The following is a 17,951-nucleotide window of genomic DNA, read 5'->3' as shown; positions in this document are numbered from 1 at the left end:
AGGCAGATGCATTGTAGGGCTGGTGTCACAGCCTCTCCCTGTTGGGATGGAAGATGTTGCTGTGTGTATTCCCATGAGAGATTGACAATTTCGGCACAAATCTGAAAATCTCTCTCACTTAAAGAGTCCCAGTTTGGCAGCTCTGAATCTATTTCTCCCCCATTCCAGACTTGCCCTCATTCAGTTTGGAGGGAGAATCTTTCATTTGGGATCTTTTGAAGTCTCCCTCTCTTTCTTAGGAGGAAGGATTGTACTGAATGTGTTTACATGGTCGATTTTAAAATTAAAATTCATTCTGAAGCTGTTTAAATCCCCCCCACCCCTATTAATTTATCCTTTGCGGGGAAATCCCTAAATTTTACAGCAGAGGATAAAAGTCCTCTTTTGTATTCCTCAAATCTCTTCTATACTTTTATAAGCAAATTATTATTTTTTTGCAAAGAAAAAACATATCTTGTCAATTACCATTTCACATTTAAAATTTAAATACAATTTATGTCCATAGGCATGACATCCTCTGCTTATCCTGAGAGTGACTATGGGATTGACCAACAGTGATGCAAGCTTCTCCTAACAGCCCAGCCAATATGCCTCAAGGACAAGTTTGGTGTGATCACCTCTTTTGGTGACTATGATGGTTCAGTCTCTATAGTTCATTCATTGGTCTCCATGCTGGAATGGTCAAGTTTGCCACTTAGGTCTTGTTTTGAGGGGATGAGATTCCTGCCGTTTTGCCTTAGAGCCATGACACAGTGCATCAGTGCAGTAATGCTACAAGACATGGTGTTAGGGTGACCAGATGTCCCGATTTTATAGGGACAGTCCTGATATTTAGGACTTTTTCTTATATAAGTACCTATTACCCCCCCACACACACACGGCCTGATTTTTCACATTTGCTATCTGGTCACCCTACATGGTGTTGATATTTTGAGGAACTCAATGGCGTTTTCCCTCAGTGCCACCACACGGTGCGTCGGCCTGGGGAAGCCATGTGGTGATACTGTGCCGACGTTTGAGAGGAAGGGATGATGTTTTCCTTTAGTTAACGGCCTGACGTGACGTGTTGGGGTTGGGACACCGCTGAGGACTGTGATGATTTTTAGGGGACAGGACTGTGCTTTGCTTGTGGCTGACACGGTGAGGCCGTGCGATGAGGCTGTGGTGATGTTTTGGAGTGCTGCTCTGCCTCAGCAACTTGGGGTGTGGAGGCAACCTGCTGATGTTGCCTAGTGGGGCACAGACGCCACATCACAATGGCACGGTCTGTCCTGTCCAACCAGCCCGTGGGCACCTTAAATCTCTTCGCTGGTGGGTACCCGAATCCCTTCCCCCCTCACCCCTATCAGCTCCCTGTGGCCGCCAGGGGGGTCATGACAGAGGGTTCTACGCCCCTAGGCGGGACTGGAAAGGAGGTTGGAACAAAATGGCTGCCGCTGGCAATCGCCGGGCCTGTTAGGAGACTCAACGGCAGAGGGAGCCTGGTGGATGTCACGTGACAGCCCCGTCGCGGCTGCCGCGGTGCATACTGGGAAGCCCAGGGCTTGGAGGCGGCGGCAGGCGAGAGCGGCGCGGCCATTTTGTCTTCCTCCGAGAGGCCGCTGGAAGGCCTGCGGCTGGTGCCTGCTTCTCGCCTTTCTCTAGTTCGGTAGCGCCACCGCGATGGGCCGGAAGAAGAAGAAGCAGCTGAAGCCCTGGTGCTGATATCCTTTGCCACAAAACGGGATGGCTTCCCGGCCGGGACTGGGGGGCGGGAAAGGGGAGCGCGCGGCCTGGTCTCTGTTACCCCGGAACGTGGCCTAGTCTCTGCTCCCACCCATCCCCCATCCCCTGGCCGGGCTGCGCCGGACTCGCGCCCTTTCTCCCTCCTCCACGTTTTCACTGCCTCCGCGCGCGACTCGGGCTCTCCTTCCGCCCCCCTCCTCCTCTCCTTCACCGGGAGTCGCCCCGCGCTCTCCCTCCCTTCCCTCGCCAGGAGGCGGCCTGGGCTCGGGCTTTTCGCTCCCTTTCTCCCCTCTCCGCGCGCCGGCGGGACGCGGCCTGCTCCGTCTGCCTCCCGACCGCCTTGTTTGGAATTTCGGCCGGCTGGGGCTTGTTTCCTGGTATTCCCTCCATTTCCTCCCCGCCAGCGCCACCGAGCTCCTAGCGAGCCTGGGGGAGCGGAGGAGACTCCGCAGGAATAGGTGACAGTGTCAGCAGCAAACTGCTGGTAGCTGGGACAGGGTAGATTGGTGGGGGGGAAATCTTCATCCCTGGCGGGAGAGGCGGTAAAACTGTCTCAGAAACTTTAGAGATTCCTCGCCCGCCTTGTGTGGCTAATACCCTGGGACCAACAGGGCTACAACTACACTTCAGACAACAGTCAGAGAAACCTTGGCATTTAATGAGACTTGGTGCTTCCCTCAGTCTCCTAAAGGTTTGACTGCTGCTCTGAAGGCAGCATTAAAGATCAGTTCAATTTGTTGCAGCCATAAATATTGTCTCCTAGCCACTGTTTTAAATCTGTCTTCTGACAGAATTGGATTACGCTTCATCTATCTCTCCAGGTTTTGTGCCCTTTGCTATTCCTTTAAGCTGCTTCATACAAAAATCTTAAAGCTTCAGAATGTCCTTAATATCTTGAATAGGTATTGCAACAGGGATTTTGACGATGAGAAAATCCTTATACAGCATCAAAAAGCAAAGCACTTTAAATGCCATATATGTCATAAGAAACTGTATACAGGACCCGGTTTAGCTATACATTGTATGCAGGTAAGGCTTTTTTTAAATATATGCATAACTTGCCTCAATTTCAGTTTGTCCCTAGAGTGATACTGCATTAAAACATTTTTAAGATTACTTGTTTATTACTGCTAGAATCTCAAAACTTTGCTACAGTTGCCTTGTTTAGGAAACACTGATGTCTCTCTTCTCTATTTCTAATACAAGAACATACACCCCTTTTTATAAACTCACTGGTTTTAATAATGCTGTCACAAATGTACATGGTAGCATATAGGTTAGCTATATCATCTTGGCCTTTCAGTCACACTTGACGTTGGGGAGCATGTATTCGTTAGTTTTAATTCCAGAAAACAAGTTTCTAAAATGGTTTTAACATCTATGTAGTTTATATCAACAAGGGAAAATGCACTTCTTAGTCTGAACCTATTCTTGGATATGTTTAAACTACAGAGACTATACCAGTATAGCTACATTGCATAATGCTGGCATGACTCCATAGTGTAGACATAGCCTGTGCTGACTAAAAGGTTTTTCCATCCGTCTAGGAATACCAAGTCTCCAAATGATGGTAGTCCTCAACGTAGCTGCGTCTACACTGGGGGTAAGTCGACATAACTTTGTCAGTCTGGGATGTGTGTTTTTTCACATTCCTGACAGATGTAGCTATGTCAACCTAACTTTTAAGTGTAGACCAAGCCTAAGACTAAAATTTTTCCTCATGAGGATGTAATTACATAGACAGAGTAGTTTAAAAAAAAAAAGGGGGGGGGATAAACCATGTCTTTCTTATCTAAGCTAAACTGTGAATAAGGTACAGTAGCATCTGCCCCTCTTTAGCAGCATCCCTTAGTTAACAGACACTTATCTTCCTTGCGAAAGTATGACCGGACACATCTTCCCTCCTCCCCCTCCCCAAAGTTAGGTTATTGTGCAATCTGATACAGAGTAAAAAGTGTTCAGTGTATTATAAATGTAATGGAACAAATCGCTCAAAACACTTTCATGTAGGGACCAACACAAATTGCAGCGGTTTGGGACAGACATTACCAGTAGATGTTAGTTACAGATATTAAAAAGAAAATAATTATTGAACTAAACATGTGCATTTGTTATGGGTTTGAGTCGAGGTGGCAAAGTGGAAAGCTTTAACAGAATAATCTGTAAGATTTGACACTGCCTGTAGAAGCAGTGTTATCAGTCACAAAAATCTTAGCTGATTGCAGTAAAGGAATCTAACTTTTTTGGTTTAGGTGCATAAAGAAACAATAGATGCTGTTCCAAATGCTATTCCTGGAAGAACAGATATTGAACTGGAAATCTATGGTATGGAGGGCATTCCAGAAAAAGACATGGATGAAAGGAGAAGATTACTTGAACAAAAAACTCAGGGTAAACTTGAATGTTTAGTTACTTATATTGTATTATCTTCATCATATGTTAACTAGATTAGAGCATATAAAGGGGAGCATAGCTTTATCCCTATTTACTATGAATGTATAAATTGCATTTCTGTAGTGGTGAAAGTAAAATGTTACCGTTTTGATCCAGAAATGCAGTGTCTTACAGAGGTCTATTTAAACCATTAAACTATAATAGTTGGGGTTTGTGCTCTGTGAAAGTAGCTACTTTAAATACAGAATTAAAGCTGGTACTGAGGAAATAGTTTAGCAACAGGATTTGTTTGAAGGCAAATCCTCAGTGGCCTGGGTTTTACACTGCCATTCAGATTTGATTAGTGTGGCTGCCTTGCTCTTCAGGTAATGGAAGTAAGGAATATCATCAGTGATTTTGGTTCAGATAGAGCAGTTGGTACATTCTGTAACTACTTTGATAGGCTTTGCTGGCCACTTAAGTGACTAGTGATATTTTCTCCTAGCCAAAGGTAACTGCTTTGGCAAGTACCTGTCTAGAAAAGGATTATCCTGTTACATAGCAGGAACTGTGACTTGAGGGTGGATAGAAGAAAAACAGCATAAATAGTATAGAGGTTCAGACTTCTTTGATGCTAAGAATGCCTTTGTGAATTTCCCTGGCATTTTATCCTACTCCTGGAGTCCTACTGTGTAGATTAACCTGTGGCATGCAGACCTAGGTGGCAGTTCTTAAGAATGATCCTGGTAGGGTTTCTTGCCCCACTTTACCAACTCATACACACAAATAACACAAGGGTGGAAGGGTTATGTAAAATGTTTCCTTCTTCCTAAAATACATAGTTGCAAATTACTAGCAAGGTGGTTTAAAAGTTAGTTTCAAATTGGAACACCTAGGTAGTAGATGAAATCCTATGCTCTTAAACTCTGTAGATTTGTGTTATTCTTAATCTGACAGTGTTAATTACATTTATTTAGCAGAGAGCCAGAAGAAGAAACAACAAGATGATTCTGATGAGTATGATGATGATGAATCTACAGCTTCAACCTCATTTCAGCCACAGCCAGTACAACCACAACAGGGATACATGCCCCCAATGGCACAACCAGGATTGCCTCCTGTGCCAGGTGCACCAGGAATACCCCCAGGTAACATAGACTTTTAAAGCTAGACATGGAAAAACCAAATACTTTTATTGAGATGCTACTTTAACTCTAGGATGATGGTCTGACACCTTCGCAACGCTGTTAGATATGACAGTATAACTTATGACTGATACTTAAGAATAGCTGTCTTGATATCCTCTTTCTTGAAGAAAATATAACATTAAGAAATGTCACAATAGTGATAGGATTGCTGAAGTGAGGTACCAAATTGTCATAGTGCCGCCTTTCTGGTCTAGCTTCAGGCTGGCTGCTGCCTCAGTTTCCCTTCGGTTCCTGGGCCAATTACCTGCCTGTGGTTCTCCTAGCCTTCCCAGGAGGGGCTCGCTACCCACTCCCAGAGTCCTTCAGGCCCTTCTTCCAGGGCACTGTTTCATTAGTGCAAACACAACTCACAAAGTAACACACTCACAATCAGTGCAAGCTGCTGGGACCCAGAAGCCTTTCATTCTGCTCCCCTCTCTCCAGAGGAGTCACAGGAGCCAGACTTCTTTCTGTAGTTCCCCTTCCACTGAACCCTCTCAGCCCTTTGTAGAAAATACCTATCCCCTTCTCAGGTGGGTCTTATAAATTGAACAGGATTGGCTGGCTCCTGACCCGTTACAGTCCATAAACATGAAAAGCTAAATGCCACTGATAGGTTCTTTTTATTTAATGACAGGGGAGTCTTTCTGTTGTGAATAACTTATTCAAAAAAATCCCTCCAAATAGTAGCAATAAAGGGATTAATGTTGTCTCTATTCACATAAAAGCCTAATTGAGGTTCAATTCTACATGACTAGATGTAATCTTCGTATTTAAACATATTCCTATTCCAGTTTTTTAATGAGTCTATAATTCGTTCATCCTTTTGCACTTCCGTTCCTTAGACGGGGCTTTCTTGTCCACATTTCCTATCCATGTTACCCTTGATATTTTTCTGCTTTTATATACTATATAAATTGACTTTATTTTGACACTAAAAGTGATGAACATGCCTACATCTGCTATATCAGAGAAGCTTTCATTTACCTGTGTCCTGATGCCATTTAAGAATTTCACTGTGGTTGGAAACTGCCTTTTAAGGAAGGAGTTGCTCTGCCAAGGAGAGAAAATGCCCTAGTGAGGGAGCCTAGTATGTAAGTGGTTAGACCTCACTAGCCTAAGACTTGGGAAACCTGAGTTCAATTCCGTGCTCTGCAACAGACTTTCTGAGTCACCTAGGGGGAAGTCCTTTAGCCTTGCTGTGCCCTACAGATGGGAAACTAATACTTCCCTACTTCACAGATGTGTTGTGAGGAGAATTACACTTAAGACTATTGACTGCTTTGGGATCTACTGATAAAAATGGCTATATAAGAGTAAGGTACTACTATCTCTAGGCTGGCTAAATTTCTGACAAAATGCTAGATTATGTGTACACTCATCAAGGGGAAGAGAGTCTCTATCCCTTAGTGATAGAAGATCAGTTTTCTGATCACTTGTCCAAATGTAGTGATACCACCTGTCCTCATCCTTGAAAACTCATGCAAAATGTATCTTCAAGCAGTGTTAAAAAGGATTTTTCTCTAAAGCTTTTATGCAGATAGTTGATCCAGTCTTGTTTGTGTCTGAAGTCTCTCACTGATAAATCTATTACTCATCTAAAAATTATTTTCAATTTAAAGGTATACCACCCTTGATGGCAGGTGTTCCACCAATGATGCCAGGAATGCCTCCAGTTATGCCAGGAATGCCACCTGGGTGAGTAAAAACATAGGCTTAATCAGTTGGCCTGTGTTCGTGCAGTGGTTTTTGCACACTAGCAATTTGCTATCTAAATCTGTCATTAGCGGCTTTGAACTGTTGTAGAAAAAATCAAAACCTCTGTAGAACTTTGGGGGGTTTACAAACTTGTGTTAATTTTAAAGTTAACATAGGGCCTGGAAGGCTATACCACAACAGCAAAATGTCACTAAAATTTAGCAGGCCATACGCAAATGTGATGATGGTGTTGCTCTTCCTCCCACCCCCCAATTAATACAATTGGATGTAAAATCTTGACTTGCTGGTTTAAACCCTTCCATGAACCCATTGTCAAAGTTTGTGTGCTGTGTATATACATTGCATCAGAGTTTATCTCTTGTTCTCATCAGTTGTGGATCCAACCAGGAACAAGCTTGTTAGTCAGTTTAAGATTTTGTTAAATGAGATTTACACAGATTGGTTCTAGAGTATACAGATGAGTTTTTAAATTGTTAATGGGGTTAACACATAACACCCTATCACAATGTGTTTGGAAAATCACAGGTAGATTTTTTGATTTTTGTCATACATTTTCACAGATTACATCAACAGAGAAAGTACATGCAGTCATTTTGCGGTGAAAACATGTAAGCATCTAATTAATAATGTAATTTAGGTACATTCATTATGCCATTTTATGTCAAATGAAACCTGTCATATTGAGCCCCTCATTCAATATTTGTGTTATGTAACTTTAGGTTTTGTATAGTGCACAGTTTGAGATTTTCATTGTTAAGAATAATAAGGAATCTCTATCTAGATCCATAAGACAAAACAAAGGGAGATAACATTGCAATAGCTGTCTTGTGTCCTACTTCACCTTTCATTTTGCAGCAGTCTGCAGCTTCATTTGGTCACTCCCTGTGAGTAGTGGGAGGTTTGTTTGTTTTTTAAATGAAATTATTTTGGTGAGGATTCATTGATATATAGCTTAAGCGACCTGCTTAATGTAATATACAGTTTTTGAATTCCAAAAAAACTGGTGATAAATCTGATTATTGCAGTTACATTCTCCGTGGATGTTTTTCTGTTTGGCTTTGAAACATATAGCTTGAAGGATTTCATTCTGCAATCAGGACTGCCAATTTTTGCTGGTTTTTAGTCTGAGTGGCACTTAAAGCTCTTTGTCAAACTTTAATCTGGATGGATGCTATGCCATATAGTAAGGAACATAATTTGCCAAAAAACTGCACTAGTCTATCAAACCAATTACAATCTTATAGATTGTAGTTATGACTTCACATTGTTACCAGTTTAAAGCCTAACTTAACCTAAAGCAGATTTCCACTCGTTTTTTTTTTTTTTTTTTTTTTAAATAAGGGACCATCAGGATAAGTAAGACTAGCCTTGGCCTGTGAAATAATATGTTCTGACTTACTGTACTTTAGCCCTGTTCTTTTCAGATTCTAAGAAACAAAGGTCCGTTTCATAACATAATACCCCTGTTGTTTCTTGTAAGTGCATCTTCATGGTGACAATGGGAGGGCTTCCCTCATCCAAGAGTTGCTGAGAGAATCTCTTGATGAGCTGGGGCGCCTTCACTACTTTCCCTAGCTTGGTTCCAGGTGTTTTTAGCGTAAGAATCCTCATTCTTCATATGGTATCTTGTGGACACCTTGCCTCCCATTTAATAAAATTCCTGTGGTAACTAAATTGCTTACCTTGAAAAGTAATATTAGGACAGTATTTAATGTCTTTTTAGCTTATTTTAATGGAGTTTAGCAGTTACAGATGGTAGGAGGGGCCAATTGGACACCAGTGTTCAATCTTAGGGGAAACTTCAGCCATATCCTCTTAAGATGTCACCAGTAGATGAGAGGAATTTGCACCTCTACCCCGATATAACGTCACCCGATATAACATGGTAAAGCGGTGCTCCGCCGGGCTGCGCACTCCGGTGGATCAAAGTAAATTCGATATAACACCATTCACCTATAACACGGTAAGATATTTTGGCTCCCAAGGACAGCGTTATATCGAGGTAGAGGTGTATTCTTAGAACAGAGAAAAAGCCATAACCTTACATGAGCGCAATCAACTTGAACAATCGAATTCTGCTGTTCAAAGCATAGACAAAGTTACTGGAAATAGATTTTCTGATGTTTCCTCTTCAGTGCATTTGACGGAACTTTGTGGTCATCTTTACCTGTTTGGTTGTCTGTCAGACAACATTGGAAGCGGAAACATTTTTTTAAAATAGGAACATGTGGCTGTATATTCACAAAAATTGGCCTGAGACCTCAGACATATGTACTACCTGAAACTTCTGACTAATGTTTTATATAACTAACTTGATTTCAAGTTGACTCTGTCTCGTTACACATTGTTCAAGGTTAGACTCTCATTTATGTTATCCTGGAGTCTTTAAAAAAATGAGGGGTAGTGTAACAGCATGATTTAAACAAATTTTCGTGGCTATTTTGTTAGTGGGGTACTAATTAGCTTAGCAATACACTCGGTATACAATTTATTAGTAGGCCACTTACACTGGCACTCAGCCAATTAATTGAAAAGGACATGCTGGAGTACCTTTTTAATGGAGAGACTAAGCCTGGCAGTCTGATATTAAATCGGATTGATGTCACCTTAAGGAATTGAGTCCCACATGAAAACTGTTTCTCTTCCCGTTGACAGTGGGACTGGTTTGTCTACTGAGAGTCAAGATGACTTGAATTCCTCTATCGGTGGAAATAACTAGGTTACTTGCAACACCTTTAGCTTAATATTAGTGTATGCCAATGGTCTCAATAGGAGATCGTTAGTGTTCATATTAGTCTCTATTTTATATTTTAATAGGATGATGCCAATGGGTGGGATGATGCCTCCTGGGCCAGGAATACCACCTCTTATGCCTGGTATGCCACCAGGTAGGTCAGTGATGTCGAACTCGTACTGTGGTGAGCTAAATTATATCTTTTATTTAACTTGGGGTTCTTGGGTTGATATGATTAAAATCGGGCTGTATACTACCCATACTTCATACTAGATCTCTGTAGAATTCAGTGGTGGCTTTCCACAAAGATAAAGAGTAGAATTTGGTGGCAAACTAACATTTTTAAGTAGTACACTTTTATTTATTGGAAAGGGAAAATGTGGAGAGTTTTTCCTCTTTCATTATCCATTCTCTCCCCCTACAATATCCTTTTTTTGGCTTTTCCTTCTCTCTGCATTTTTTCTCTCTTCTAGTCACATCTCTTCCCACTTCCTTTTTTTTTTGGGTGGGGGGGGTCTCTGTGGCAGCTGTCCAAAAATTGTAGACAGTTACTAATTAGCATTTTAGTCTTCCCTCTCTAGCCTAGCTATGTGCAAAGCACTTCATAAGGAAGTTTTCTGGATCAAGCTTTTAAACACTGAGACAGCTGTGAAAAGCTGCTGACTGGGACTGCAGGATCCTAGAAAAAGAAATTCCTGCATCACTGTTTTGACTGCTGTTCCTGACAGCTGGCTGAAATTGGTGCAGTCTTAAACTCACCTGCAGTCTTAAACTGAGCTGAGTAGGCTGGAAGATTCACACCCATTAGGTAGATTGTACAAAATGAGTTTATTCCTGTCCAGAATTAACTGTATTACACTAAGCTTGGGGGAACCCTTTTGTCTTATTCAGGAAGCTTTTATTTTACACAACAATTTTTCTCCAGACTTTTTGTTTAGGTGATTGAGTATTTTAATGTGTTACTTTGTGTTGAAGTGTTGCTTTGCTTTAAATCATAACTATAAGATTATAAAAACTGCAGCATAGCCTTTCTCTTGTTTTGCTTGTAACCAATATTGTGGGCATCTGTTAACTGTATTAAACATTTTGGGAGAACCTTCCATGGCAATCACATGTCCAAAAGTAGTTTGGCTGATTCTTTTTTTTTTTTTTTTTACTACTAAGTATTGTAAGTCAGTTAAGTTGCTTAATTTAAAGGTCTTTTATGTATAATATGTCTATCAGAATTGCGTTTCTGGTTGCCTTCCTTGGTCTTTTAATAGTTGCAATATTGGCTGTCCGAGGGAGTTATTTCCAAGTCCTCTGTAGAGCAGTCAGTCATAACCTGATCTGAGTTTGCACTTCGCTACCAGCCCCATAAGTTCAGTCTCCACTAATGACAGACAGTTTGTCCAGGCTTCCTAGCAGCCTTATCACTCAGTTGGCAGCTTAGGTTTAGTTAGTATATCTTACACAAATTCTCTGAGTTGCATGTGGAGTTAAGTGGAAAGAACTTGTACAACTGTGTTGTGGGGGGTGGGGGGTAGCTAAGCTCCTGTCTGTCCTTCCCCTGTCTCTCAAAATTGAATCTGTAATTGTAAGGTGGAGGTGACAAAACTTCAGTCTTTCTTATAGGTAAGTGTGGTAATTTTTACTATACATGTATATATGTTTAATTCGTGACTATCTAAAACAGCTCTGTCTACAAGCTGATTAAATGTACATTGACGTTACAGGCTTATCTATGTCAAGACTATACATATAGTTTTAAAAACATTCTGGAATAGTGTACTCAAAAGGAATATTTCTATTCACCTGTGCTTGAGGTTTTTATTACAGATTCTTTTCTGTTTTCATAGGTATGCCACCACCTGTTGGTCCTCGCCCTGGTATGCCTCCCATGACACAAGCACAGCCTGTGACAGCACCAGGCATTCTTAATAGACCTCCAGCTCCTGCTGTAGCAGCACCCTCCCCGCAGCCTCCAGTTACGAAACCACTTTTCCCCAGTGCAGGACAGGTAAGGTGACTTTCAGAGACTCTGGAATCTTAACTATCTAGGCTTGTCCCTTACAATGGACTATAAAGTTAAATCATTGTGACTAGTAGTACTTTTCATTGAAGATACTACAAAAGTAATTGGTAAAACTTCTCACCTGTTTTGACTCTTTGTTGTAATGCAGTTTAACACGAGGCTGCTGATTTTTAAAAGGATTTTTATTCACTTTTTATTTCCCTTGTCTTCAGTGTCTTGTAGCAGCCCAGGAACTAGGTATAACTTCTGTCAGCAGATGTGGGGCGGTGGGGGATGGACAAAGCACTCTGACATTACTTCCCTTATGGAGGGGAGTGGTTGGCTGAACTTTTTTGTCTGTCAGCAGATAGAGATTTGACTTCTCAAAACTTTCACTAAAGTTCACAATGCACAAGTCTTGCCATGGTTTGTTTTAAGCAGGATTTCGACTTGTGGTCTCTTGATAGTATTTTTTTTGAGGCTTGTGACCATTACCATTTGTTGTAAATGCATACATCCTTAATTCTTTACTTGCTTTCAAGTATGTTGCAGAAACTTTCATAATTTCCTTTTTGCATTTTGGACTTCTGCATGGAAGATAATCATTTACAAAAATTCAGTCCCTTGGATAAGAGATCCTTCCATAGGGATATTTTCCACCCATTTGTTTGGAGACTGTTCACTGTTTCCTTTCTTTTATGCTACAGATGGGGACACCTGTCACAAGTTCAAGTACAGCTTCATCCAATTCAGAAAATCTGTCAGCATCTTCTAAAGCTCTGTTTCCTAGCACAGCACAAGTACGCAGGAAGTTGCAGTTTAAAAAAAAAAATTGCTTTGCAACTTAACCCTTTGGACCGTTATGTAAATCTGAAATGGACTGCCTAAACATCTTCAGATAATTGCTGTTATATTCCTGATTATGTTTAGCTGGTAAAACTACAAAATCCTTAATTGTATACTACATCTTGTAGGAATACACATTTCGAAGTATTCAATTTCTCTTGGATAATGGGAAGAAATGAGAAATACTACATCCTGGTTCTGAAGGGTTAAAAAAGCATGTAAGCAGCTAAATGCATTTTAGTGGGCAGTGGTTAGCTTGATGCATGGTGAAACCTTTTTAGTTCGTGCTGTTGAATCTTAATATGGGGAAACTCTAATTTGCATTATGTTCTAAAATTGAAACATTTGGCTTTGCTTAGAAGGTGGCATGGAGAATTGAAAATGTATGCTGGCTACCGCCAAAACATTCTCTCAAGTGAAACTCATTTTTGTAGTATTTTACTTTTAAAGCAAAGTTGTCTTGTCTCTAATTTAATTTAAGCACAGACAGTATTGACTCCAGCCTCTTGTGTTTCACAGTGGACCTCAAATTTGTTTTCACTTAGTTCTTCAATCATTAATGAGACTAAAATTTCTGGAAGAGCTGTAGACAGATATTTAAGAGAACTTTGCAAGGCTATTGCAGTGTTTTTGTTATGGAGAGACTGCTTCAAAATTAATTTTAATTTTTAAAGTCTGACATGTTAGACTTCTTATACCGAAAGGTTTAGTTAAAGCCAAGATTTTCAAAACATCTAATTTCATTAATGAATGCTAACACTTGAAGTTGTATTCACTAATGATTGCTAAAATACACTAATTGTAATAACAGAAATAGGAATTCACTTCAGCGTAGCTTGTCTTTACTAAAGCAGAGTGGTCCATGAAGGATTTATATATTAAATTGCATAATTTCACCCAAAATATTCAAGAAAGTCAGCAGAATATATATGCAATTTTTATTTTATACCTTTTGTTTTAGCTATTGCTTTTGACCTGCAACATCTAGATTCTTACAGTACGTGCACTAGGTTTTATTTTGTCTTTGTTTTCAGTTGCTTTAGTATTATGTGATGAGGCTGAAAGTTACTTTGGACTAGCTTATTTTAATTGTGTATCTTACTGGAAAGTTTCAGATGTCAAACAGGTAAATGACTCTTTTATTTTAAAAAGTATTTCTACTGATTAATTTTTATTTCACAGGCTCAGGCAGCTGTTCCAGGACCAGTGGGTACTGATTTCAAACCTTTGAATAATACACCTGCAACAACTACAGAGCCCCCCAAACCTACATTCCCTGCTTATACACAGTCTACAGCTTCAACCACTAGCACAACAAACAGTACTGCAGCTAAACCAGCTACGTCTATAACAAGTAAGCCTGCTACCCTTACAACAACCAGTGCAACCAGTAAGTTGATCCATCCAGATGAGGATATATCACTGGTAAGTTAAAACAGTTTTTCTTAAGTTGATAAATGCAACTCACATTTCCATTGCAATTGTCATGTGGCTAACAGGATATTTTTCTCTATCCCAGGATGACTTTAATGCTGGCAGGAGAATAAAATGTGTTTAATTTATCAGAAATTCATGTGAGGGGATATATCTTCAGTTTCAAGGCGGTGAATAGTGTAATATAGAGTTAACACTGCATAACCATACCTGTATAAATGGTGAAACTGTTGCATTGACTCTAAGAATCACCCCTCCTGAGTGTGGCTCTGCCTTAATTGGCTCTCACTTCTCCAGGTTGATGTATAACTGTTAGAACTGTGCCAGATACAAACACATAGCTAGCCAGCCTGGCACAAGTGAGACTGAGCAATTGTGAAGTGCTCCTGACAAATATGAAAATCAATTATACGGATGCTGTTCTCCAAGTTCAGAACTGAAAAATCTCAAGACAAAGTGCATCCTGCTTTCCTAAGCAAGGTTAAAATTCAGGTTACACTTAGTTTTGTCCTTTAGATTCCCAGTTCATTTCATATTTTTTTTTACATATAATTTTAGTATTAAGAGGAGATTGGCTCCTTATGTGCAAAATATTAGAATTGACAGTATTAGTGTAGCAATTTCAAATAGTTGAACTTGCATTATGTGATAGCTTTCCTGGGAAAGAGATACTATTGGTAATATACTTCAGAATTTTATAATAGCAAATTTAGTTCTATTATTGAAGCTACCTTTAGTAACAATTTCAGTTTTATAAATTCTAGCTTATGTACCTAGACATTCTGCACCAATATTTAAATTAATATTTCAGCTCCCTTGCTCTTCGTCTGGTGTGTTAAAACATCTATGTATGCTGTTATTTTTAGGAAGAGAGAAGGGCACAGTTGCCCAAATATCAACGTAATCTCCCTCGACAAGGACAGGTATCAATGGGCAATCCATCAGTTGGATCACTTGGAGGTATGATGCCTCCACAACCTGGAATTCCTCCTCAGCAGCAGGGAATGAGACCTCCTATGCCTCCTCATGGTAATCACACTTTTTCCTAATACATTTAAGTTCACTGAAAACTTTTTAAATCTAGAAGCAGCAGTTAATTTGAAATGGACAGGTTTTTACAAAAATATAACTTCAGTCTTTTTAATGTTTAACTTTGTGTCTCCAACCTTTTAAATCTTCTAAAATAGCTTTATTTTAAAATAATATTTTTTAAAAAGAAAACTAGTAGATATGTTTACTTTCATCTTAAAAATGTTTTGTTCATAGGTCAGTATGGTGCTCATCACCAAGGCATGCCAGGATACCTTCCTGGAGGGATGCCTCCATATGGTCAGGGACCTCCAATGGTGCCCCCTTACCAAGGTGGACCTCCTCGACCTCCAATGGGAATGAGACCTCCTGTAATGTCGCAAGGTGGCCGCTACTGATGCTACTACACACAGTCTAATAGGTTTGGAGATTAAACCTTTTCTCATCTTGTGCTGTTAATATAGCCAAGCTTCCGTCAGTTAAGGCTTCATTGTGACTTTAAAAAAAAAAGTATCTTCCCACATGCAAGGAACTATTGGACATTCTTATTTTACATGGGAAAAATTTATTTGGAATAATAAAACAGGAACTTTTCCTGATGTTGCAATTTATACTGTATGGCTTCTTTTTCATGTTTCATCTAGGTTTTTAGAAGTGAAGTATAGTAAATATGGTTCGTTAAATTGTGAAGGCGCTGGAATTACATGAACATACCATCTTAAAGGCAAGTTCTGTAACATTATGTTGCTATTTGTAAAGTGATGCCTTCACAGCACTTCAGGTGCTGTTGGACTTCATGTCCCCAACTTAGCTTGGTGAGGGCTGTAACTATTCCCAACTACCTGTACATTTAAAAGTCTGAACATGTAACAATATTTAATGTATTTAGCGTTCCTCCTGTTGCAGGGTTTAAGTAAACTGACCCAATAAGGTCGTGTGACTTTTCTGTACTGTTATAAACTTCATTGTAATAAAACAAGACAAAAATTTATATGCCTTTTTATTCATGACCAGCTGTGGACAACTGCCTGCAAGGTTTGTACAGATGCATGCCACAGTAGTTATTGGTGTAATAAACGCATATTTACTGCTGCTGTTTTGATATACTCTAATTCTTGTTTGAACTTTGTCACTTAGCTGCATGTTGTAGTCTCCTAAGCAAGTAGACATAGACCTGTACACTTATTAACTAACTTAAAAAAAAATGATTAATAGGAATGAGATTATGGGTTACATCTCACCTATCGTTTATAATTTGTTTAAAATGGTGCAGGTTTCTTTAATAGGCCTTTCTTCTTGTCCGCAATAAATCTTAGATGACTTGTAACATTGGCACTTTCACATATTAGCAAGATGTAATTGTGACCCCTGGCTGATGTAAATCCTAGTGCCAGATGCATCCTGTTAGTTCTTTCTTCAGATAACTTTCTTGGATGTGTGACTGCATCAATGCATGAACCTCAGGAGCCATTCAGGAGAAAACTTCTAGAAGCTTAGGTGCATGACACACAGTGAGTGACTTTCTTGCTGCTGTATTGAAAGTGACCTGCAAAAAGGAAAAATAGGCCGTTGCCCTTGTTTTGCCTCTATGATGTGCAAAGGCGGCTCACAAGTATGAGATTTTGTTTTTTGCTTTTACCATAAATATCAGGAATTTCAAATCTGATTGTCTCTGGGTGGTGCTGCTGGTTGGACACAAGATGACTCGTGGATTGAGAATTTTCTCATCCCTTTAAGTGCCTGGGGTGTTGAACCTCTGAGGCTCTTCTCCCAAGTGTCTTAATTACTTAGTTAACAAATCAGAATTTTGAATCTGAATTAGTCTCTTACCCTCTTACTCAGATTAATTTCCTTGTTATGACCTATATCTTGTTGCTTTAGTTGACTAGTCTTCCAGTGTTGGGGAGCTAAGTTTCTAATGGAAAAATACAAACATGGGGAGAACACTTTTTGTGATGGGAGGGCTTCCAGGTGTTTTAAACATCAAGAAGCAGAAAATGGCAAATGTTGCTTTCCTTTGCAGATCAACTTTAAATACAAGGTCCAGCCACAAATTATATTTTATCTGTGCCACTTGTGTTGTGGTGATACTCATTTCCCTTGTTTTTCCATCGCAGAGGCTGACAAGCTTTACCACTAGTTTGGTCATCAGTGTAGTAGGTTTTCCTGTTTTTTTTTTCTGGAACTAAGCATTGTGGCTTAGTCTTATTTTTGGAAGAGAGGTCTTTGGTTTTTTATAGCTATGGTTTGTACCAGGAACTTGACATTCCTTTACTTTCATGCTCCATCTTTTCAGTCTGCAAATCTTTAAATTAAAGATATTCAGAACATTATGCTGTCTTCCAGTAGAGTATGTGGCCCCATGGAACTCATTATATAGTGTCTCAGGTTCTTTGGCATCTTAATTTCTAGTTATATGGCCTTGGTTTAACAACTTAGAAATTTATCTGGCAAATCTCCAGAAACTTGTATTAATCTTAAGCAAGATCCATAGCTCTCCGGATGTCATAAAGAAGCATTTTTCTAGGCACTAGATACCATTTACCTGCTGGCCATCTGTCAGCTAACATGTAGAATAAATAAGCAGACTCATTCAGTAATTTGCTTGGAAATGCATTATGAACGGGCCTTGAGTTTTCAGGTTCTCTCCCCCTCCTACCCCCCCCCCCCCAAGTCCTTCACCCTTTTCCATTTCTCTGCAATCGTAATTTAATATGTCCATTCTTGTACTCCAGATGGAAGCTGGTTGTCTTCTGTATTTCTTCTGATCCCAAGGATAATTCAAAAAATAAACATTAAAGCTATCATAACACATTTGACTTTTTTTTATAAAAACATTGATGTTGATAGATTGATTTTGTATTCTTCCTGTAAAAACTGGAACTTCCAGCTTTTTCTCAAGCTCTTATGA

General features: G+C 39.8%; 1 protein-coding gene across 1 annotated transcript; it reads left to right on the top strand.

Moving 5' to 3' along the window:
- The first annotated feature begins 1,550 nt into the window (after nucleotides 1-1,550).
- Nucleotides 1,551-16,132, top strand: ZNF207 (zinc finger protein 207). The gene is made up of 12 exons (XM_054047641.1): nucleotides 1,551-1,703; nucleotides 2,628-2,754; nucleotides 3,978-4,116; nucleotides 5,076-5,246; nucleotides 6,908-6,983; nucleotides 7,565-7,612; nucleotides 9,822-9,892; nucleotides 11,577-11,737; nucleotides 12,439-12,531; nucleotides 13,760-14,002; nucleotides 14,878-15,040; nucleotides 15,278-16,132. Exons 1-12 carry the CDS (start codon nucleotides 1,663-1,665, stop codon nucleotides 15,436-15,438), a joined length of 1,494 nt encoding a protein of 497 aa, XP_053903616.1. The 5' UTR covers nucleotides 1,551-1,662; the 3' UTR covers nucleotides 15,439-16,132.
- The last annotated feature ends 1,819 nt before the right edge of the window (nucleotides 16,133-17,951 follow it).

This window comes from Malaclemys terrapin, chromosome 13 (genome assembly GCF_027887155.1).
Source record: "Malaclemys terrapin pileata isolate rMalTer1 chromosome 13, rMalTer1.hap1, whole genome shotgun sequence".
In the NCBI taxonomy this organism is placed as follows: Eukaryota; Metazoa; Chordata; order Testudines; family Emydidae; genus Malaclemys; species Malaclemys terrapin.
This window is presented reverse-complemented; position numbering and strand designations above follow the sequence as displayed.